A 21,897-nucleotide genomic window follows, 5' to 3' on the forward strand; every position below is an offset into this window, starting at 1 on the left:
TTTGGGGTTCTTTCACCAAATAACAGAGCATCAGATTTTTTTAATGACAAAAAGTTTGCCCAATATTGCCATTTAATACAGAATTAAGGCAAAACAGTTCTCAGACGTTTTGTAGCATATGATATGATGGCACAGCTTTATTGAGGAATTCACTCGCTACTCACCCACTGACAGACAGAGGGAGCTCTATCACAACTTTAGCATGAGCTGTGACTGGGGTCAAGTCAGGCTGCTCACTGATACTGGAGGGAGGAAACAAACTCGGATCAGATAGACGCAGACTCTGAGTGAACAAGAAACCTGCAACTGATGCATGTTGTCACACTGATGTTTTTTGTTTTTTTCCTCCAGAGAGAAAAGGTCCAGAGTGCTCACGTTGTCAGTAAGAGGTCTGCTTTAAGCTCGGTGGTCTCAATGGTGATGTTTGATGTGCTTAAGTTGATGGCAAATTTCAGCTGGGAGACAAACACAAAGAATATGAGAATATATACAGAATACCATCCATATTTCATTAATGTTTCTAATTGTTAAACACTGAATAAAGCAAGTTTCCCATTCAACGGAATGTAAAGTGTCACATCGTAACACATCATAATAAATGTGTGTCAATGAAAAAAGGATTTACTGATTATATTTAGCTTTTTTCTATAATCCAAACCAATATTGGATGCGACACAGAGTACAGCTCAATATATAAAAAATATACAGGTCTCTCTTTACCTTAGTATCTCTTTTGACAGGATTCCCCAGGTCACACTCAATTTGTGAGCCGTTTGTATTTGCTTGACATCTCATCTGTAGGAAGTGACAATACTGATCAGGTGAAACATGACATTTTTAATGTGTCAGACACATTTTTTAATTTAGTTCATCTGTCCATCGGTCATAAAGCGGCAGAAAGCTGTGAGAGGAAAATGTAGTACCTGAAGAAATCCGATGCATGAACAGGGAGAACATGCAAACTCTGCATACAAAGGCCAGGTCTTTTTTGCATATGAGTGATGGTGATGATGGAAAGGAAAAAAACTGCCCTAAACTCATTTCCTACGTAGACCTCCTACCTGTGGTGGGACCCTGGAGCCGCCGTATGACAGCGTGTTTGGTAGGGAGATGAGGAGCTGAGCAGCATGAGCGTCATCGCCGTCCTCCTCAGGGTTAAGGGGGTCAGAGGGCATGTTGGTGACGGTGATCTCCAGCACCACCAGCCGCTGGTTTGACAGAGAAAACACCTGAACGTCCTCCTCGTCCCTGCAGAAGGGGAAAGAGGCTCTGGCGCTACATGTCTGTTTTCAACACCAGTTGTCTCTTTGTTCTTTTTATCTATTTTCACAACATGCTCAAACCATCACCACTTTGGCTGGCCTCCTGATGCATTTTAAATCCTGTCCACATATCTCCGTCACAGTGGCTCACACTTTTCCCAAGTCATTTTATTTAGTTGTGTGACATGGAGGAAAACGGAGAATGTATAGACAGAAACAGACTATCGTGTATGATGAATAAGATGGGAAATCCAGTGATAAGTTTGTTTCATGAGGATGACTTGAGTTTCAAATTCCAAATGGCCACATAAATGTATAACAATCTCCTCAATATCATTTCAACAATTGATATAAAACACTTAAAAATCTAATGCTCTGTGGAAAAAAAAGGACTGCCATTGGAGGGGGAATTTCGGTGTACTCCTGGAGGTCTTCACAGCCAAAACAAACATGTAGATCATAAAATCACAAAATATGTTTAATGAAATATGGTGGTGATATGTTGTATAGTGTGTGTTCACACAGAAAAAGGACCAGGCAGGAACTAACTTCGGCAAAGGGATGAAGAGGTCAGAGCTCAGGGGTCGCGTGCCGAACTGGTAGTTCAGTTTCAAGTTGCTCTGGCAGATTTTGTCGGGGCCACAACCTTCTCGGAGGAAGTTCACCTTCAAGTAGGAAAACAAAGACAAATGTTGAACTGCACTTGAAAAAATAACTGTAACAAGTGCAAGGTAGGATTCTAAAAGCTGATATTTCAAAGGGTTCGGCAGCATTTACAGTCGAACATTTTCTGTAAACTCACCTTGAAAATCTCACTGAAAATGAATCTGCACTATAAAACACTTGTTTCACTGACCTCAGAGTGCAGAGTGTTGGATGGAGAGATGCTCAGGATGGGCGGCAGCCGCCCCAGCTTCTGGGCTGAGTGTCTGTGCGGTGGCACAGGCTTGATTGTGTGAGTTATCGCCAACGAGATGGGGCGCAGCTTGTCTTGGATATTCTCCTGCACCAACAGAGAATAAAACAATGATCAGTGAGAGGAAGCATAAACTCTGGTGTGGAGGTGAATCAAACTGGCAAAATGTGCATCAATGCAAAACCATATGTGCAAAAATAGTGGCAGAATATAATATACAGAGACCGACCAGAGTGAAATTTCAATCCTGTCAATCCTCCAAAAAAAAGTTGCACTTGTTAGTAGGCATGGAACCTAACAGTCGTTAACAGTCACATTCTCACCTTTTGCTGATTTTTCTAAAATAGCATATTTATATATTATATTCTATGACCATCTTTCATATTTTTTGATAAGGTTTGGTTAAGTGTCTGAGTAGTATGAAGGAGACATTCATCTTGAAAACCAATCAATCACTATAATTGAGCCTTATGTAAAAAAAAAAAAAAAATCAAAGAAAGAAAAGAAATCAAAGAAAAAGAAAGCAATTTCTGCCTATTTGAATAAAAGGAAAACCGAAAACCGAGCACAAGTTACTGACTTGCAGCTGGAAGACAGCGGTGGTGCACACAGGGTGACGCTGTTGTCGCAGCTCCACTTCTTCTCTCTGTGTGTATTCTGGATCCAACGAGCTGCGGCCCAGAAAGTTAACCCGGTGCAGGAGGCCCAGCTTCCTGCGCTCGGTGTCGGCTTCAAACAGCACCACAAGAGCTTTAAGGGTAAACGAGAGGCAGGATACGTTGAGGGATGCCGTTGATCGGCATAAATGTCATGAGGCACACAGAGAGCACTTAAAAGCCCACCAGGGGAGGGACTTGAAGGAAAACACTCATCTGAAGGGGTACAGTGTTACACAGCTGTGATTCAGTCATAATAAACTCTTAGGTTACTTTTTAGTGTAAATAGAAATGACTCCAGTGAACGGCGACGGTGAAGGTGCAACTTACTGATGTGTGGTGAGTAGTGTTCTGGGTGGGCTATGAAGGTGAAGCAGGCCTTGACCTCCACGCTAAAAAAGGAACGAGGAAGATAGGGGGGGAAAGCCACCTGTTTAGCAGCTTTACAGAAGCGTTGTCACTGAAATAAGCTTGAAAAAAGAATTGTTCTGGTTTGTTGCATACTGTAGATTCTTACCAAACTCCGTCTCTTCCCTTACAGTTAAACTGATCTAGATCAATGTATTGAGGGTCAATAGATACTTCTCTGAGCACATGGATGACTGGACGAGACCTGGATGACACAAAGGAACATTAACAGATGTATCACCTTACTGCTTGTGGAAAAACAGTGACATTTATAACCTTATTACCATTTCAAATTTTTTGTTTGGAGTTGAAGATAAATGACCAAAAAAAAAAAAATGTTTATTACTGTACCAATCTTCCAAAGCTCTGATTTATGTGTTAAAGTACCTTACCTGAATAGAACCACTGAGTCATTGAGTGAACCCACTGCCACATCTGGATAGTGGTTGCTGTCAATATCCAAACCACCTGAGATGGAGTAGCCAAATCTTGTCACGTCAAAATCTCGGCCATCCAGAACCTGATGGCACAAAGAATAATTAGTTAGATTAATTTCATTCAAATCTTCAAATCTTTTCTTTTGAATCTTTTTTCCATTTACTTCATAATTATAATAAAAAAAATGTAAAGTTACCTGAGCAGGCTTTGTTTCAATTCCGGCATCTGAACCTCTGAAGATAAAAACCTTTCCATCTCCATCAAATGGTGCTCCTACAGCAATATCTGGATGAAAATTTGGGAAAAAAATTATATCAATGAGATGTGTGTTGAACGGAGGCATTACAAGACATGAAAAACAAATAAAACAATCAAGAAGTCTCTTGTTTTTTTTTTGTTTTTTTTTATTTATGTGTGCTACAAATATCATTCCTTCATGATTTGCACACATTTGAATGATTTTATCAGAAGTGAGGCAAATATGAGCTGAATCTCACCTCAGATTGCACATTTCCGTACAAGCAGGATGCTGAAATGCTCAATGTCAGTAAGCATCCTGTGTTTGTAAGCACTCAATAAATCTTGACTGAATTTGGGCGAGATTTGCACCCACTACTGGCTGGAGACAAGAGCCCGCCCACATTTACCCAATATGACCTTCTAAATAAACGCAAGCTGGTGCTGTCGTCTCCTTATCCTTAGTGATGGCCATGAAAGTAGAGCATAATGTTCACAATGGTGGATCCTGACGGAAGAGTTTATGATAACACAGAAAGCCCTGTCTAAGACTGTGCCCACACTGTAAAGAGCTGATGGACCTGTATTCATGTGAGTGATTTCCCAATAATACAGCACAGTCTCTATTTTCATATAATTTCTCACTGAACAAAAAACTGCAGCATAGAAACGCAAAACACAGGAGAAAACTCACTTCTGGATCAATGTTACATACGTTCCTCATGTTGTAATTAGTATTTACATTTTTAGAATTACACCTGTATTTGTTATCCCTGCACTGATGACATTTAGTACTTTAAACACATTACTGTTTTTTGTAAGCTAATCACTCCTTTTTGTAGCATGTAATCAAGAAGCATTTCTCATACCTCCATAACCATCCTGGTCCAGATCCCCAATGTTGCTGACTGTCATCCCAAACATGGAGTCATATGTCCCGTTAAGGCGGATTGGCCGAGCCTGATCGTCCCAGTGACCAAAGGGGTTCAGATACACATAGACCGCTCCACCAATCTCTGCTTTACGGTCAAAGAAGTTTGGAGCGCCAACAACCAGGTCAGTCCAGCTGGTAAACACAAACAAAGGCAAAGACTTCATCTATGGAGTTGCAAGAAAGTACAGTTTTCGGCACAGCTAATAAATAACAATTATTTATTCTAGTTCCTTCGACAAGACTAATTTTAGTTCGAGTTGAACTTGTATGCCTGCACGTGAAGGCACATTACACAGGGATAACACCTAGAGACAGACAACCACACATTGGGAATTTAGAGTGAACAATTACCCTTATATTTTTGAACTGTGGTGGGAAAATTGAGTGAATTTAATGTAAAGTAATGATCTTGGCCATTCTGAATGTGATAAAACCCATAATGTAATAACTTAACAAAGAATGTATTGAAATACTAACAGTACTTCCAACCACTTTTGCTGATGATGTCTCTTCAATGAATCAATATGACAACTCTCCTATCAACTATAACTATTTTTGACATGTAAACTTCACAAAACCTGCAAAACCCTGTTTAGGTATGATTACATTACTAGCTTCAGTTGTTACATTTGTAACAATGTTTGCTAATGCTTTTACTGGACATTGTCTTCGATATTTGTTTTTATGATGATCAGCCACCTGTCTGTATTTGGGGCTAACCCACCCGTCATTGTTGAGATCCGTAGTGGCCACCGAGTACCCAAACGAAGACGCCAGCTCCTCCCCCCAGAAGATGTGCTGCGGCACCAGCCGGTACACGTTGTCCTTCTTCAACAGCAACACTGCCCCCGTGTGATTGGCTCGAGGCGCTCCGGCCACAAAGGTCAGCTCCCCGAGGCTCATTATCCCCATGGCCGAGTCCACAGAAAATCCTAAAAGAAAAGGGACGAAGAAGGAGAGAAGAAAGAGCCGGGGCAAAGAAGGGAGGGGGGAAGGGTCAGGGGTTACTATTGACCGAAAGGTTCAAAGGCTCATCTCCCCTCAGTGTGCCATGTTCTGCTCATCTTCCAACTAATGAAATGTGTGCCTTAAGTGACCATTGATTTTATGCCAAACTCATGATGAGTGTAAATGTCTTGTGTGGCTGTGTGGTAAAAGCAGCGAGACCAGTGTGACAGTAACAGAGGGAGACGTATTGGCTTCCCTCTAATGTCTCGTGAGATTCACGACGTTGGTGGAGCCAGTAAGTAAACACTGTGGGCGGACATTAATCAGATTTATTGCCAAGAGGGTCTCCTCCTTTGTGCACTTACAAAAAAATGTAAATTTTTATCTTTGAGTGTGTGTGTGAAGGAATGTGAGGACGTGCTTGCATGTAAATCAGACGACTGACTGGGTAGTAGAGGGAAGTAGTTTGTAACAAAGTTGTGTTTTTTCCTCAACGTGCTGTGAGAAATCACACACATCGTTGCAAACGTTTCCCGAGGATGATCGACCGCATGCAATTGAAAAAATCTGACAGAGGAGGTGAGGAGGGAAGACACGGAGGACATTTGTTAGTCCTGAGTAAACATGCGGATGGAGACAAAACAGAGACCAACACTGAGCAGCTCCAGGACGGCAGGTGTGGAATGCAACATTGCAGCTCATATAAACCCGGCAGACACAATGTGTTACTTTTTCCACGCAAGGTGGCTTTTAACACACAGGCAGTCAACAGGGTTCACACTGTAAAGCTAAACAGGGAGTGCAAGCTTAATGAAGCAAAAGGTTTGAATGTGTGTGTGTGTGTGTGTGTGTGGGGGGGGGGGGGGGGGTTGACATTTAAAATGTTTAGGGTTTTTTTCCCCGTTTCATTCAATTTGTTTTTTTTTGTTTTTGTTTTTTTCCAATTTCATCGAGACGTCTATATCTATTGACCTGTCACCCTTTTACCATTTATGTCATTTACATGGTATTACATTTTGTTTTCTTTCCTTCCTTCCTTCCTATACAATCCAATCCAAGTGGAAATACACATTTTCTGTATATGTTGTGGGTTAAGGCATTTTTCTCCTATTTATTTTGATGTTTTTTAAACAAATGTAGCAAGTTAAGTCGAATCAAGTCAGCAAGGTTAAACCAAGGCAGAAGATAGTGTAACAGTGTTCTTTTAATCTGAGGAAATGTAGATAAGAATCGCAGTAAACAACGTGAAACAAATTGAATACAAGGTTTTTCTCACATTCATTTTGACAACCATTATAAGGACTGTAACCATTTATCTGGTGCTTGACGCCTCTTTAAAACTGCTTTTGTCCCCTTTGCTTGCTAAAAAGAGACAGTCAATTTGATTTGGCCTTGGTGAAGATGAAAGGGCGTTTTCCTTTATTCGGCTCACCACACATTAGAATGAAGGCGTTCACTGTTTGTATAACACAGCTGGACCTTTGTGACACTGGAGATGCAACAACAGTTGAAAATATGTGCCACACTCTCTATCATTTTAGTAAGCATGCATAAGTGTGGCACATCATTTGGTTAGGATCAATGGAGGCATGTGAGTTATAAATGAAGGCTAAAAGGTCATGTGGGTATTAGTGTTGTCACGGCAACGGCTCAATATGGTGGGCAAAGAGGAGGTGAGCAGGCTTGGAGGAATGTGAATCAAAACATTTATAGCTGATCCAGACGCACAGTGAGAAATAATAACCGGAAACTCAAAATAATAACAAACAGATGCTGAATACCAAGATATTCTTCAAAAAAAGTTGAATTTTCTTGAAGTTTTGGATAACTTCAGATGTTGTTTATCTCCTTAAAGATGCAATTTAAATAACTTGATTTTTTTTTTTTTTAAACCAGTAGAATGAGACACAACAGTCCTGAACTCATATAAAACACTATTTTGTTTTGTGCTGGTGATACAATATCAACTTTTTTGACCAGACCATCTAATCTGGCTGAACAAACTTTATATTGTGGAGCCTCAAAAAAGAAACATCATTAGGCATTTTCCACCAGCTGAACGTTATGAGTCAAGCAGACACACAGTGCTGACACCTCCTCTAATCTATGGACTATAATAGTGCTGCTATTGCCAGGAAGGCAATGGGTTTGAATCTGGATCCAGCCTTTCTGTGTGGACATTGCATGTTTTCCCTGTGCATACAAGGGTCCAAGACTTGTGAACCAGTGTGATGGTCTGGTTATGAATGTTATTGAGATATTTGTTTCACTCTAAATCAACTGATTTTATTGTTAAATACTTGGAGCAGTGCCATCAACATGCCAAAGTTTAAACCTTCAAAAAGGTGTTATGTTTAGTACAAACTAGAAAATGCTCACACACCAAGCTATGATGAATCTGAAAACCTGCTGGCGCTGTAGATGTGTGGAGGGTTAAACCACTTGAATGTAACCCCAACAATCAACAAGAAACTCGACACCAAGACACCCTGGGAAGCTTTACCCGGACAGATACATGCAAACTAACAAACAGGATTGACAAGCTAAAGACAAAAGAGATCTCGACGGGACAAAGAAACACCCTCTTGCCACTCAAAGAGACAACCATCTGTAAATCTTTTTTTAAAATAAAATAATCACAAAGTTTTGTGTCAAATTGACAGTGTGGGATGGCTGTCTCTTTACAACAGTTATAACATGGTTTGACGTAGTACATAGACGACACACTGAAACCTGTGTGGCGGGTTTAGCAGAAAGGATTAAGACACAAACGTAGAATAAAGGAGAAAAAAAACTAAGTCCACTACAAGCCCAATCCGGTCCAAACAACGACACGTCAGGCCTACAAACCTAAGTAGCTATTATGAGCTACATCCTCAAACGGTGCAGTCCGGGTGGAGGGCTCCAGAGTTTTGTACAGTAGTGTATCTTCAACGGGGCTAGCCATGAACAAGAGCCCTGTGGCCCCAAAAACAGGAGAAGAAAGGCAGAAGCAGATAGAGGGAGGAGTGTGTGGAGAGGAGGGGGTGGTGATTGGGTGGTGAAATGGTGAGGGGCAAAAAAAGAAAGATAGAAAAAAGGGGGGAGAGGGAGGTGCAGGTGAGACATGTTGTGATTGATTGGTGCTTTGTGGTGCCGCAGTGGGTGTTTTCTTCTCCACTGCATGTGTGGTGGAGGAATGACGTTTGAGGCTCAGACTGTACGCCGGGATGCTGACGCCCATGTGAAGAACTGACATGCTTTTCCTTTTCTTCTTTTCAAATGGGGCCGCTGGTTGGATGAGGATAACATCGCTGCTGTTACATTTTTGGGGGCGGGGCACTTACACTACAGTATGTTCCTTGTTCGCTGACCGTAGCATCATAAGCCTTCTTGTCAGACCACATGTCCACCCACAATGAGAGGTGGGGACGTATTCAGAGTTTTGTGACTCATACACAGATAGGCTCAGCCAGAAATAATTTCCCGGGCATGACATGGACACTAAAACAAGTTTTCCCTCAACTGGCCAGAGTTGTCGCTACTGTTGCTTGTTCCCATGGTTGCGTCCGGCCTGTTGGGCGTACAGTCTGAGCCGTGGCATCATCCTTCACCCCGGCCCTCTCTTTCTCTCTCGCGTTCTCTGCTGGAGTGAGCAGGGAGGGCAGGTGGTCCTACCCAGGTAACTGTGGGAAGGCACAGGAATGAGCTGGGCATTAAGTTGTTTGTGATCTGCCACCTCGTAGGGCCCGTCATCATAGAAACCGAGGTCAAGCAGAGTCTGATTCATGAGCTGGACACGCATTTCACCTGAAAAGGGGGGGGAAAGATGCGGGCACAGCACAAGCAACAAGAAAACCTCACACAAGAGATAAAACACTATAAATATACACATGTTTAAGAGAATTCACCACTGATCTACAATATGTCGGCAGTATACTTTCTCTGATACTCAAGTAAATGTGTTTCTGAACAAGAGTTAAAAGTAATAGTTCTGTTTGAGACTAAATTCCTTCTGGTTGACATAAGTATTTATTCCACATGTGATGCTATGGCTGTTGAAATGCCCTACACTTATGCTGGGGCTTATTTTCATTACTTTCAGAGGATCAGATGTGTTCAAATGATGCATACTCATGTTTGGAGCTGAGTATCGATCTCTTTAACAGTAATGTATTAAGTCAAATGTTCCTTCATACCTGTTGTTCACCACGATGAAACATGGTTAAAAAAAAACAACAAAAAAAAACCCAGCACATTAAGAAAACAGCTGTTGAAGCAAAATGTGTCCTGAATTTATTTTGTTTTTAGACAAAAAATCCCAGAAGTTCAGTTCCCTTTCAATCCAATACAGTCATACATTGGCCTTACTAAAATTGCTATCATTTGCACTTACCTGCAAAAATGTTGAATTACTGCATATATCAGTGTGTCTGAATGTGAACCAATTACATTGAATGAACAGCACAGCACATCTGTCTCATACAACACACAGTTCAATCTGTTAACTGTAATTTATGCACCAGATGAATCTCAGAGCTTTGTTTTTAATTAAGTCTATTTTAATTAATTGATTAGCTTATAAATTAACTGCAGTATTTACAAGTCTTGTCTTTTTTCTCTGGGAAATGTACAGTTGCAAGAGGAATTCATTTATTTAATCCTTCTTTCTGACTTTTAACCCACACGTTTTCAAAGTGTAATGGTGAAACACTCATAATACCATAACAAGAAAGCATTAGGCTCTCACATATGTAAAAACACATGCCCCCTTGAATTGAATGACAGACACAATACCTTTCCAGTTGTAGGTCCCTGGAGCCCCAAACAGGATGAAGTTGTTGTCTGGGGTGAAACTGACCGACAGGCCCTGCTGGCAGAAGCCAAACTGCTCGTGACCCTGCGGCCGACCCTCGCAGAACTTCCACTCCCCTCCGTCTAAGTCATCTCGCTCCGTCAGGTCCTCACTCAGGACGTAGCAGCGTCCGATGGGGTCACGGGTCTCCGAGGGTCTGCTGACTCGCTGCCTCAGCTCGTACAGATGAGCGCAGGTCTGGTGAATGATGACGATGTTACATTTATAATGGAAAAATCTAAATCATTCCACATCAGAACTACCGGCAGTCTGTATGTTTGTTGTATCCATAGAAGTGTTTTATCTGATAGAATGTAAATGATCGTATTCTTTGTTTTTTGTGTTGCTTTGAGTGATGGGAATAACCAGAGCGGGAGTTGCTCGGAGTAACGCATGAGACCAACCCTAGGCCATGTATTTACCACAGATTAGAATAATATTTATCAAAACCACAGTAATTAAAGCTACTTTAATGGAAAGGTGGACAAAACACATCATTTGAATGAACATCAAAGTTGTATATTTTGCACGTTGTTTCCATGGTTAAAACTCCTGCTGACCTGTAGCTCAGCAGTATATCTTCCAGGTCTGATAGGTTTAGACGATGCCTCAGTTACTCACCACCACCTTGCCTCCGATCCCCTGACTCTTCACTGTGACTCCCAGCCACTGGTTGTCTTTGCTCTCCCTGTCCAGGCTCACTGGGGGAGAAACACAGAAGGAAATGCCAACCATGATGCTTCCAATACTGTAAACTACTTACATTTGGGGAAAAAATCAAAATAAACAAAACAAAACTTTGATGTTCAAGGAAGTATATTCAGTGTAAAATTATAATCTACTTAATTACACACAAAGCACATTTCATCTGAGGCATTAGATATTTTGATATTTTTACATTTTGACTAAGAGGATATTGTTTAGCTGTTTTTTTTGTCACTGCCTGATTACAAGTAAAGAAGGAAATACACACACATACATTAACTGTAAGTAATTAAAGTATCTCTGCTGCTTCTGACTGCTGTAAACATTCATTTTGAGTGTTCATTTTTAAAACAAAACAAAAAAATGCCTCCAACTTGGGAAAATTGAGAATATGCATCAACATATTTAGATAGTTGTGAATTAATGAGAACATTTGTGGGAACGTGTTCAAAAATCACCTCGCTGAATGCATCAACGACCCCTGCTGTAGACCCTAGCTCAACATGAATAAGACAGATTTGCTTATTCTGCTGATTCACCCAGCATTATTCCGTGTTTTAAAATGTGCAAAATCCTCACCGTCTCCATCAATATCAACCCTCTCACAGTCGTACTCCTCTGGTGTGATTGGACACCTGAATAGTGCTCCGGGTCGACTGCCCCTCAGTGGGCCCCGTCCTGCAGCCTGCGGTGCGCCCACCAGGATCCTGAAGGAAAGCCAGAGATATTTCATTATAACACCTGTTCTCAAAGACGCATTGTGGGTGTTAAAAGTGTAGTGTAACCTGATTTTAAAGCCACACTAAAAAAAACAAAAAACACATGCAGCAGCTCAACTGACAAACCTCGGATCCTGCAGACATCTCATAATTTACTACATCTCATCCTTTAACTTTCCGAGAAAGCTATGTGTGGCGAGTTTTGTTTGGGAAAATGTACAGTAGCTATCAGCAGCCATCCTATCAAGAGAAAAGTTTTATTCTCAGTAAGTGGTTGCTGATATTTTGGGTCCACTGTCACTGCCCTCTGCCTTATTAGGAGTGGCTGATGAAGGCTAGCATGCTATTTAAAAACTGAATGTTGAGCCACATTCCACCCAACACCGTCAGCCGTGGCCGAGGATTGGAAGTGAGACGTAAGGAAACAGAGGCAGAGAAGAGAAAGTGGAGAATCGAGGGCAGAGCATAAACGACAACAAAAGAGAGCGAGAAGAGAGCGAGAAAGCTCTGACCTAAACTGACTTCAACAACAATACCCCCCCAGCTTATGGGTAATTAGAAAAAGGTTGTCAGCAATGAAAACGCTTGGCTCGGATGAACGACAGCAAACTAGCTGTAAACTCCCACCAGCAGCTCCTCTCATATCTGCTGTGTTATGTACACACTTAATTTAGAGCTATCTCTGTGACAGAAGGGTATTTTACCTATAAATACAGTGCACATGCTGTAAGTGGAACATAGATCATGCAGACGAGGACCCACTGAGTATACTACCACAGTACATTGCGTGGTGGAGTATTATGAACCGCAGCATCAGCTGTACTCTGGTCTCGATCATGTGAATCAAAGATGCATCCATTCCTACAGGGCTTCATCTATTTTAGAAACATGCACATGTAACAGACTGACAGACATAAATAAAATAATAATGAAATATAGAAATATGGGGTTGTTTTCGTGTAAACTTTGAGTTTGAATTCTTAATTCTCATAACACATAGGGTAAGTTAACTTGCAGGTTCAATTGTTCTGTCCTGAGATCACCACAACTGTTTATAAGAATAAAATTAAAGTTATAAAAAAAGCATTCATTGCCAATTAATCCTTTATATAGCCCCTACAAATCCCCATCTGTCCATAAAAATAGCTATCCACTGGGTCACTTTAGCCACCTCAGGTAAAAGACGGCCAATCGCAGCAATATCTGTAGCCTTGTATTGTACAGTGGTAGGTGTGTACTGACAGTTGTCATGACAACAGACATTTTATTCCAAAGAAAATAAAATGTGTAAAAACTTCCACTTTCTCCTCACCCTTCCATTCCAAGCATTTCACAAGAAAGTTTAGCTCTTTGAGCCACTAACGATGTATGCATACAAGAAAATACAGCTCTTGTATGTAACTGTTTGCCATATTCTCATCTCTGATTCTGAGAGAAACATTGTGCACACTCAAACAAGTTTGTACGTGCTGAGAAAATACAAGTCACGGTGTAGCAGGTAATGAATAAAAAAAAAACCCAAACTGCTTATTTTTTAAAACACTTAAGTCTTTTTTTTAGTCTGCGTGCCCACATGCTGGACTCAGTGGCTGTGATTTGACATCAGCCTCTTTAAAATGCTGGCAGTCTATAATGATCAGATGTCTGCTCATTATGAACCAAATGTTTACAACATTTCTGTTTACCTTTTACATACGTGATAAAAGCCTTTTTTCTGCAATTATGTATATTTTACAACAATGAATTGTTTGATACACAACAAAAAAGGAAAACATGCACCGACTACAAAAGTACCTTCCTGCAACCATCACTAATGAAGATACGTGAACTAGCACTGATACCACCCAGTGAGACGAGTTTGCTTTCTATTTTCTGCTCCTGCCTTCTCTTTTCTGACAAATATTTCTGTTGGGGTGCAGCTGTGCATGCCTCGGGAATTACTCCCTTCACCATAACAAGCAAGAACACAAAAAGGAAAAGCACTGAATGTGAACAAATATGGTGCTGCGCATCACTGGTTGTCCACATGGAGACAAAAAAAAAAAAAAATCCCATCAACCAATGTAAACCAAATGAAAACTTGTGTTTAACAAAGGGCATCTGGTTATAAGGGATGACATATCACTAAAAAGACTGATAGGATCTGATTGCTCTTATAGCTCTACATTCCTGGAGGATCTGGTTTATGTTTGAGACTTACGATGATACCCCCCCAATGTGCACATACATGGGCAGGTGTCAGGGTGTGAGGCTGGGAGGTCTACTAATCTGTTATATCGCCACTATTTGGAGCTGAGACGGGGACGGCTCCCAACACGTCTGCCTGCATGAACTGCACAACCCCCCCTTAGAAAGAATGGCATGGTCTGTATTCATGAATTTAATTTTATGCAATTTCAATAGGATTTCAATCAAAGAAAAATATATATGTTAAATCGGGAGCATCGCCTGCATGATACTGTATCATCTCAATCAAATTTAAGAAAAACACAGCCTGGATTTGAAACTTTTGACAGAAAATATTTAAAAGAAGTGGATTTGAACTCATTCTGTCTTCAAAATCACCAATTCACCAGCACATCAAATAAACTATATGAGTAAATGTATTTTAAAGATATACTCTAACCCCATGTATTGAAACTGAAACTACATGTTAAGGAACAACTTTTGGTTGAATTCAGACTTTGCAAGAAACTCTACATTAAATAATTTGGTGCAAACTGAAGTTGGGTTTCATAGAAATAAAATATTGGAGGTGTACTAGTTTCAGGAAGTGACATAAATACTGTAGTTTCTTATTCATAAGCCCGTAATTGACAAAATGTTTTTTTTTTTGTTAGTCGTTATGTCCGGTAATTGGTCTTAATTGTGTTCATGTTGCATTATGTTCTTATATCTTTGTTCTCATACAACGCACCATAGTTTGAAATGAACTGTGAAACACTGCATAGAACAAACTGATAATTAAACAGGTGTGTTTCCTGAGTAGATATGTACTGGAAAATCCTTTTTGAAGCCACATTGAGGTTTCAACCACTATGTAAATACATTTTGTAAAGGAGTAAATATTGAGAAATGTTTTAAGACACATAAAAAAAACCTTTCCAATACAGTGTTGAATATTGACATGCACATATGTCCCAAATTTCACACTGATTCATCGTCACAGCTGAGTAACACTCGATAATTTGCCCTTCACCCTCATCTCCGCTCAGTCTATTGTTCAGGACTGAATCAGACATGATGATCATCATCTCCATTGCTACGCTCCTCTTCCTGTAAACTCATGGGTGTGCACGTCTGCATCTGTGTGTGTGTGTGTGTGTGTGTGTGTGTGTGTGTGTGTGTGTGTGTGTGTGTGTGTGTGTGTGTGTGTGTGTGTGTGTGTGTGTGTGTAACGTGAGTAGTTTGGGTTATGTTATTGCAGCACAGTGACCCTGGAGGAGATATCAGGGTGCTCAGTGTGATGTTGATAGTTTGTAGTGGAAAACACACACTAATTCAGACACTACAGAATTACTGTAGTACCAGCAGGTGTGTGTGTGTGTGTGTGTGTGTGTGTGTGTGTGTGTGTGTGTGTGTGTGTGTGTGTGTGTGTGTGTGTGTGTGTGTGTGTGTGTGTGTGTGTGTGTGTGTGTGTGTGTGTGTGTGTGTGTGTGTGTGGGTCATGCACACAGATTAGATAAGCACCTGGTCTCTGTCTGTCTCTCTGAGCTCCTCCATATCTTACAGCCTGATTAAACAAAGACAGCAGCGGCTGTTCATAAACCCAAATATTCGTATAACTATACAAACCCGTCAACACAAACAGAATGGTAACATTGTGAGATTTAGCGGCTAATATTTTCCGTTTTTCTGGTTGTCGATTCAATTCCAGATTTGGGGTCTTTTTGTGTGGTGTTGACCCTGCAAATTACCCCGACTGCACAGTAACTGGTGACTCTCAAGTTTCTAGAGCTGCATGTGTGTTAATCCTGTGATAGATTAGATAGGTATATGCTACCTTTTCTAAGGTGGTTGGCTCCACCTACCTGTACTGTTGCTGATACCTCATGAAAGTAGCTGTTGGCCATCCTAAAATTCTCCAGAAGGCTCTAAATTCCATGATATAATTTGCATATCTGACCATGTGCACATAATGGGAATGAATGCCTTAGGAAAGACACAAAAAGAGAGCAAAAAAACAAAACAAAAAAACACGTTTTGAACTATTGACACTAAGCTGAAGTGTTAACGTGGTTGTTGTTGTGCAGTCTGAATCTTGTTTGCTGAACATCCAGGTCAAAGTGCAGTTTTAAGGGGCCGCTGTGTGATGACTTCGCCAAGAGTGAATGCTTTGGGACAATGCTTAAAGACATTACACAGACTGTAGAGAGTCATGCTGTATAACAAATATTTCTGTGAAACAGAAATGGGCACGTGTCATGTGACCTTGTTTGTATTGGATCGTGAAGTCAGATATGAGGCACAGCCTCATATCTGCACTGCCTCACCCGGGATTTCTGCCCTGGATTTGATCATGAAGTACTCATATTCAGCGATTTTTACTTAATTAAATGTCAAAAATGTGTCGAGTCAAACTGAAAATTACCTTTAACACAAATCAGTGGAAAATATTAATATTTATTTTATTTTACCCCTGACTGCACGTCACTGCATGGAAAGGAAGAAATGGTGCAAAGAGAGGATGGTGGGATCAAACACAGGATTTTCATCAAGAGGACTGGGTGGAGACTGACTGAAGCCAAATGCCTCTTCCTGAACGTTATGGTACTCACTGTATTGTACATAGCTTTTCACTTTTTAAAATTATGCCTCAGCAAAAGCTACATCACATTTAATAGAAGAACAAAGAACATGAGGTAAGAATATCGGGAAAATGCAGCCATTTCAAACATGAACACCCCCCCATTGTCCCTGAGATTTACACCGAACTGGTGACCATCCAACCACAGAGCCATCACTCATTTTTTAATCAAGTAATTACACCAATCAAAGAGAAACTACGCTTTATGTGAAGAGGGTTAAAGACCAAAACAGACACGTTGTTAATGTAATTTAAATATTAATAAAAATCAAAGATGCCAATGACCAAAAAACATGAATGTAAAAATGTCCATCTTTATATTTCCATTGTCATCACATCTGTTTTTCTAGTGGTTCATCCCCAAAACAACACCGACACTCTACACTGCACTCCCATCCAGGAGGGGACCATGTGCAATGACCCCAACACTCCCTCCACAGTCGTGTCCACCCTTCCCCCATCCACCTCCTCAGCCCCCCTTCACATATAATCTCACGTGCACGCACATGCACAAGCACATGTATATCCTCCTTTACTCCTCCCCCGTCAGTACAGAGCCACATCCCAGCACAAAGGCATGAGAGCTGCAGGAAACTTGAACAGTAACGTAGTGCATCAGACATATCACCACTATTAGCAAACAACAGAATAAAAGGCCTTTTTTTAATACTCAGTGTTGGCCCATCTCAGCTTTTTAAAATGACTCACAGCCTAAGAGAACTTTACGATCACAGTTTGTTAACTTGTTTAGTGACAGTGTCCATGTGTTTTATTTTTCGGCTGCAGGATCACATGCTCGTGCATAAAATTCCCCTAAGTCTTATCAAGTTAAAAACTTTTTTCAAAGTCAATTTCATGCATTCTTGATAGATTGAAAGCAAAAAACAAAAATAGGAACCATCCCTGAGAAAAATCAGAAACACATCTATGTGTAAACACAGTAAACACAAAGTCCGATGAGACAACCAACATCCACGGAAACATATTTTCTAATCCTGAGAGAATTCAAGACTTTTTTTAATTTTGTTTACAGAGAACATTTACTGGCAGTTACACTAAAAAAGGAAATATAAAGAGAGTTTCAATGACATTAAAAAAGATAGAACAGAGAAGCACGTCAAACCCCAGATGCGACACAAGCTTGGAAAGATATCAGGGGACAAAGCTTGTTCAGTGTTTTAACAAAAAGAATCAGTGAAAATTATAATGAATCCTTCAATAACCAGGGTCCAGATGTACTGCACTAATAATGTAAAGATATGATGTTTAAATTAAATTAAATTCACATGCTCCAAACAACAACCATGTAATTTCATCAGTAACCCACATGCCAGACAAAAACTACACAACAAATGAAAGTGGAGACTCACTTCGAGACAAAATCTGGAGCAGAAGCTTTAAAAAATGAAGCATAAAAAACAGCACATGTAAACAGTTTCTTCCTGTTGTTACCCAACCCACGCAGAAATGATCCAGCAAAGACTTTACAAATGATGATACAGTTTGTGAAAGTTAATTCAAATACTTAAAATTTGTGAACATTACTACCCCATAATCTCTATGCTTACACCCCTTCAACATCTGTCCATCACAGAGCAGAATGAGGCTATAGACAGTGGCACTGCCGGATCCGCATGTGGCCCACAGGCTCTTTTTAGGCCTTCTGTTGTTATCCTGGAGCAAGACTGTCACCTTTGACCTGCACACACACACACACACACACACACACACACACACACACACACACACACACACACACACACACACACACACACACACACACACACACACACACACACACACACACACACACACACACACACACACACACACACGCATGCATGCATGCAATGGAAAATGTGTGCAAGAATGCAGACTTTAATAGAGGAATGCCTGTACGAACGGCATGAATATCAATGCACAAAATCTCCTGCTCTCACACACACACACACACACACACACACACACACACACACACACACACACACACACACACACACACACACACACACACACACACACACACACACACACACACACACACACACACACACACAAGGACACACTGCAGACAACAGAAGTCTATGCAACAACTGAGTAAACTGCAGATCAGCAAGCTGGCTGCAGCCTGTCCAACAATGTCGACTGAGACAATCAGACTCATAAAACTGAAGGACCGGCCTTTAGAAAATGCCGATTTCACACCTGACTCTTTTGGTTTTGCTGATGAGGAAACGACAGCTGAGAATGAGATGAGGGAGCTCTGAATCATCATGTTTTTAACATCTCAACTCTCTCCAACTTTGGGCAAGAGAGGAAAAGGTTGGGTACAACAAAGAAGTAAAAGAGAGACAGAAACAGCTGCCAGCGCCAACAAAATACCTCTGGGATATTGTGGGTCACTGCCCACGGACATGACTCAGTGTCTTGCTTGAATGCTGTACTTAAGGGTGCCGGGCGGTGTATCAATCTGGGAAAGAAATCTTCAAGAGAAAATGTCGATCCAGCAGTGAAAAGGACAATCACACAGTGCTGTCACTTCTACTGTCTTTGAGGACAATGGAAACCCCATTCTTCCTCACTGCATTTACATCTTTAACAACAGTGGTGCCCACCACCTGCCCCAGTGATCAATAAATGAACGATCATATTCAGGCTCAGATGGGGGTAATGATTGGCCCACGTTACCAAAGAGCAAAGAGGACACAACCCTTCTGTTTCTACTTATCTCCGAGTTCCTTCTCACCACTTAGCCACTTGTCCACATATTGATCCATCACTGATCTGTTCAGGGTTTCAAATTCTGCTCCTACTTTTAGAGTCCCCCCCCCCCCCCCCCCCCCCCCCCCCCGTCCCCCTTGTCCTCCCTTTCTTACCCTTTTCTCACTGCAGTTAACAAGCAGCAGTTGGTCTTCAGATAGAGATAATTGTCTTTAGTCCTACACAAACTGATCACCTGCACTATTTCATCAGTTCCTATTTTATTGTGTGGATGAATTACACAGCCTCGTTAAAACACACTGTCTGCTACTTGCTTCATCACCAGTCACACCATATCTGTGCAGCTTTAATGTTGGTAAGATGAAAACCTGCTGTCAAGATGTAGTTATCTCATAATAATATTAAACTATAAATCACCTGGCCTCAGTGGCTGCATTATAAACAACAAGAACAAGAGTGTAATTGTTTGCAGGGTCATAACAGGAAGCTCTGATTTAAGTCTAAGTTTGAGCTACTGTAACTTCTTGTTTGCAATATTATAATCATTTGATTTCAGAAATAAAGTGGCTGGGACAAGTTGGAAAACTTTTAGGATCTCGCAAAAATGGTCTGATGACAACAAAATGTTGCATTGTGTGTTGATTTAAAGCAAACAAAATACTGCACCTTTAAACTAAAACTGAAGATTCACTGTGATAAAGATCAGCTACTCACATTACTCCTTAGGAAATTACAAAAGATGGAAGTGATTGTGAGAACTTAAATGATGACTCAGAGAATGATTAGAACAGCCACATAATGTGATGAGATAGACGATTGCCCCGGGAATTAAACATCAAATCTATTTTGATAAATATAATAAATTGAAAGGTTCCACCTCCCCTCTAATTTCCTGTCTGCTTTTCATGGTTTCTTTTTTAACTCAGCTCTGTATCAGTTCCCAGCAGGGCGGCCATCACTTGATTGATTAAACTGCATGTTTATCGGACTCAACAGAACACACACACACACAAATGGACACACACATTAATCAAAAGGGAAGCCTGCTATGATTTATTCATCCCTGCAGCTCCCATCCCCTTCAGACCCTCTGCACCTCCCCCACAAGGAACTCATACGATTTTCAGAACAAGTTGCCACAGTTATTATGATGGTGCGCTAATATAACGCTAGGAAATCTTAACCCTAACCCTCAACACTTTATCTTCCAACTCTCTTTGAAGGGCAGATGCAGAATCAGCTTCTGTTCCATCGACGCTGCCAAACTGCACCTTTCCTCCGCACTTCCATCAGTTTATATATTGTATGTTTCCTCCTGACTCTGCAGATTGTCCCCCCTCGTTCTGACTGAGCACGTGGTCCGCAAAGTAATATTCTTGAAAGCTCTCGACCAAGCAGCACCGCTTCCCACTGAGCTTTTGTCAGTTCTCTGCAGCCCAGTGGAGGAATGGGAGAATGCTAAATAGACAGAGAGTAAGTGGGAGGTAGTAAAGGGCATTAATCGTGTGTGTGTGTGTGTGTGTGTGTGTGTGTGTGTGTGTGTGAGTGTGTGTGTGTGTGTGTGTGTGTGTGTGTGTGTGTGTGTGTGTGTGTGTGTGTGTGTGTGTGTGTGTGTGTGTGTGTGTGTGTGTGTGTGTGTGTGTGTGTGTGTGTGTGTGTGTGTGTGTGTGCGAGACTGTAAAGTCCATGCTATATACCCTTTGCTCTTTCTGATCTCACATATAAAAAAGCACTGCAACAGTTTTTACTTTTACGAGGCTTTCACATGAATGGCCTCCCTGAGATTCAGCAAGAAAGTTACTGTGGGACCAACTCGTAAGGCACGAGAGAGAAAGGGTGAGAAGGAGGAGGAGAAAATCATGAATTGAATTAGGAAGGGAAAAAGGGGGAAGGTTCATTCTCATCCCCTAAGCTGGGGGTGAAAAAGCAGCTTTTATCTGGCTTTAGTGATGCAAATCAGTACCGAGACATTTTTCTTTGTGTTATGAATGTCCACAGCACTTCAGTTAGGCCTCATTTATGCACATTTTTACACATATATGAAAGATAAGGAGAATACTGTGTGCTTTTCATGGTGGGGAAGTATTGTGTACTGTGCACCATTGAAGCATAACTTATTCTTAAAACTTCACAACAACATTAAAAAAAAAAACATTTCATAAAACAACTAGTTCTTCCTTCAGCAGAATATAAAACAACAGCCTGTAACTCACATCTAAGCTTGTTTCACCTCATTGTTTTATTGGGGTTTTTTTTGTAGTTATCTCAGATGAGTCAGATGTTTCCTATTCAAAAATGAAAAGTCCTTAATA

The 21,897-nt window shown here is 40.9% G+C and overlaps 1 protein-coding gene across 3 annotated transcripts in view; it reads right to left on the bottom strand.

Moving 5' to 3' along the window:
* itga7 (integrin, alpha 7) overlaps positions 1-21,897 on the bottom strand; it is a 38,636-nt gene that overhangs the window by 9,568 nt on the left and 7,171 nt on the right. For 2 of the 3 annotated variants that reach the window (XR_013936589.1, XM_080494761.1), the window contains exons 2-18: positions 11,918-12,045; positions 11,255-11,334; positions 10,576-10,831; positions 9,457-9,588; positions 5,576-5,783; positions 4,787-4,983; positions 3,877-3,965; positions 3,635-3,762; positions 3,352-3,447; positions 3,165-3,226; positions 2,759-2,928; positions 2,119-2,265; positions 1,812-1,927; positions 1,062-1,248; positions 721-795; positions 376-455; positions 165-242 (exon numbers count right to left, since the gene is read on the bottom strand). Coding sequence is in view for 2 of the 3 variants with exons in the window: in XM_080494761.1 (XP_080350887.1) it covers positions 165-242; positions 376-455; positions 721-795; positions 1,062-1,248; positions 1,812-1,927; positions 2,119-2,265; positions 2,759-2,928; positions 3,165-3,226; positions 3,352-3,447; positions 3,635-3,762; positions 3,877-3,965; positions 4,787-4,983; positions 5,576-5,783; positions 9,457-9,588; positions 10,576-10,831; positions 11,255-11,334; positions 11,918-12,045 (2,229 nt within the window). In the remaining variant the exon portion in view is untranslated. Of the gene's footprint in view, positions 1-164; positions 243-375; positions 456-720; positions 796-1,061; positions 1,249-1,811; positions 1,928-2,118; positions 2,266-2,758; positions 2,929-3,164; positions 3,227-3,351; positions 3,448-3,634; positions 3,763-3,876; positions 3,966-4,786; positions 4,984-5,575; positions 5,784-8,649; positions 8,758-9,456; positions 9,589-10,575; positions 10,832-11,254; positions 11,335-11,917; positions 12,046-21,897 lie in introns of all 3 variants that reach the window. The other variant, XM_080494762.1, reaches the window with a different exon arrangement.

The sequence above is a fragment of the Blennius ocellaris genome (genome assembly GCF_963422515.1).
Source record: "Blennius ocellaris genome assembly, chromosome: 4".
NCBI classification, from domain to species: domain Eukaryota; kingdom Metazoa; phylum Chordata; class Actinopteri; order Blenniiformes; family Blenniidae; genus Blennius; species Blennius ocellaris.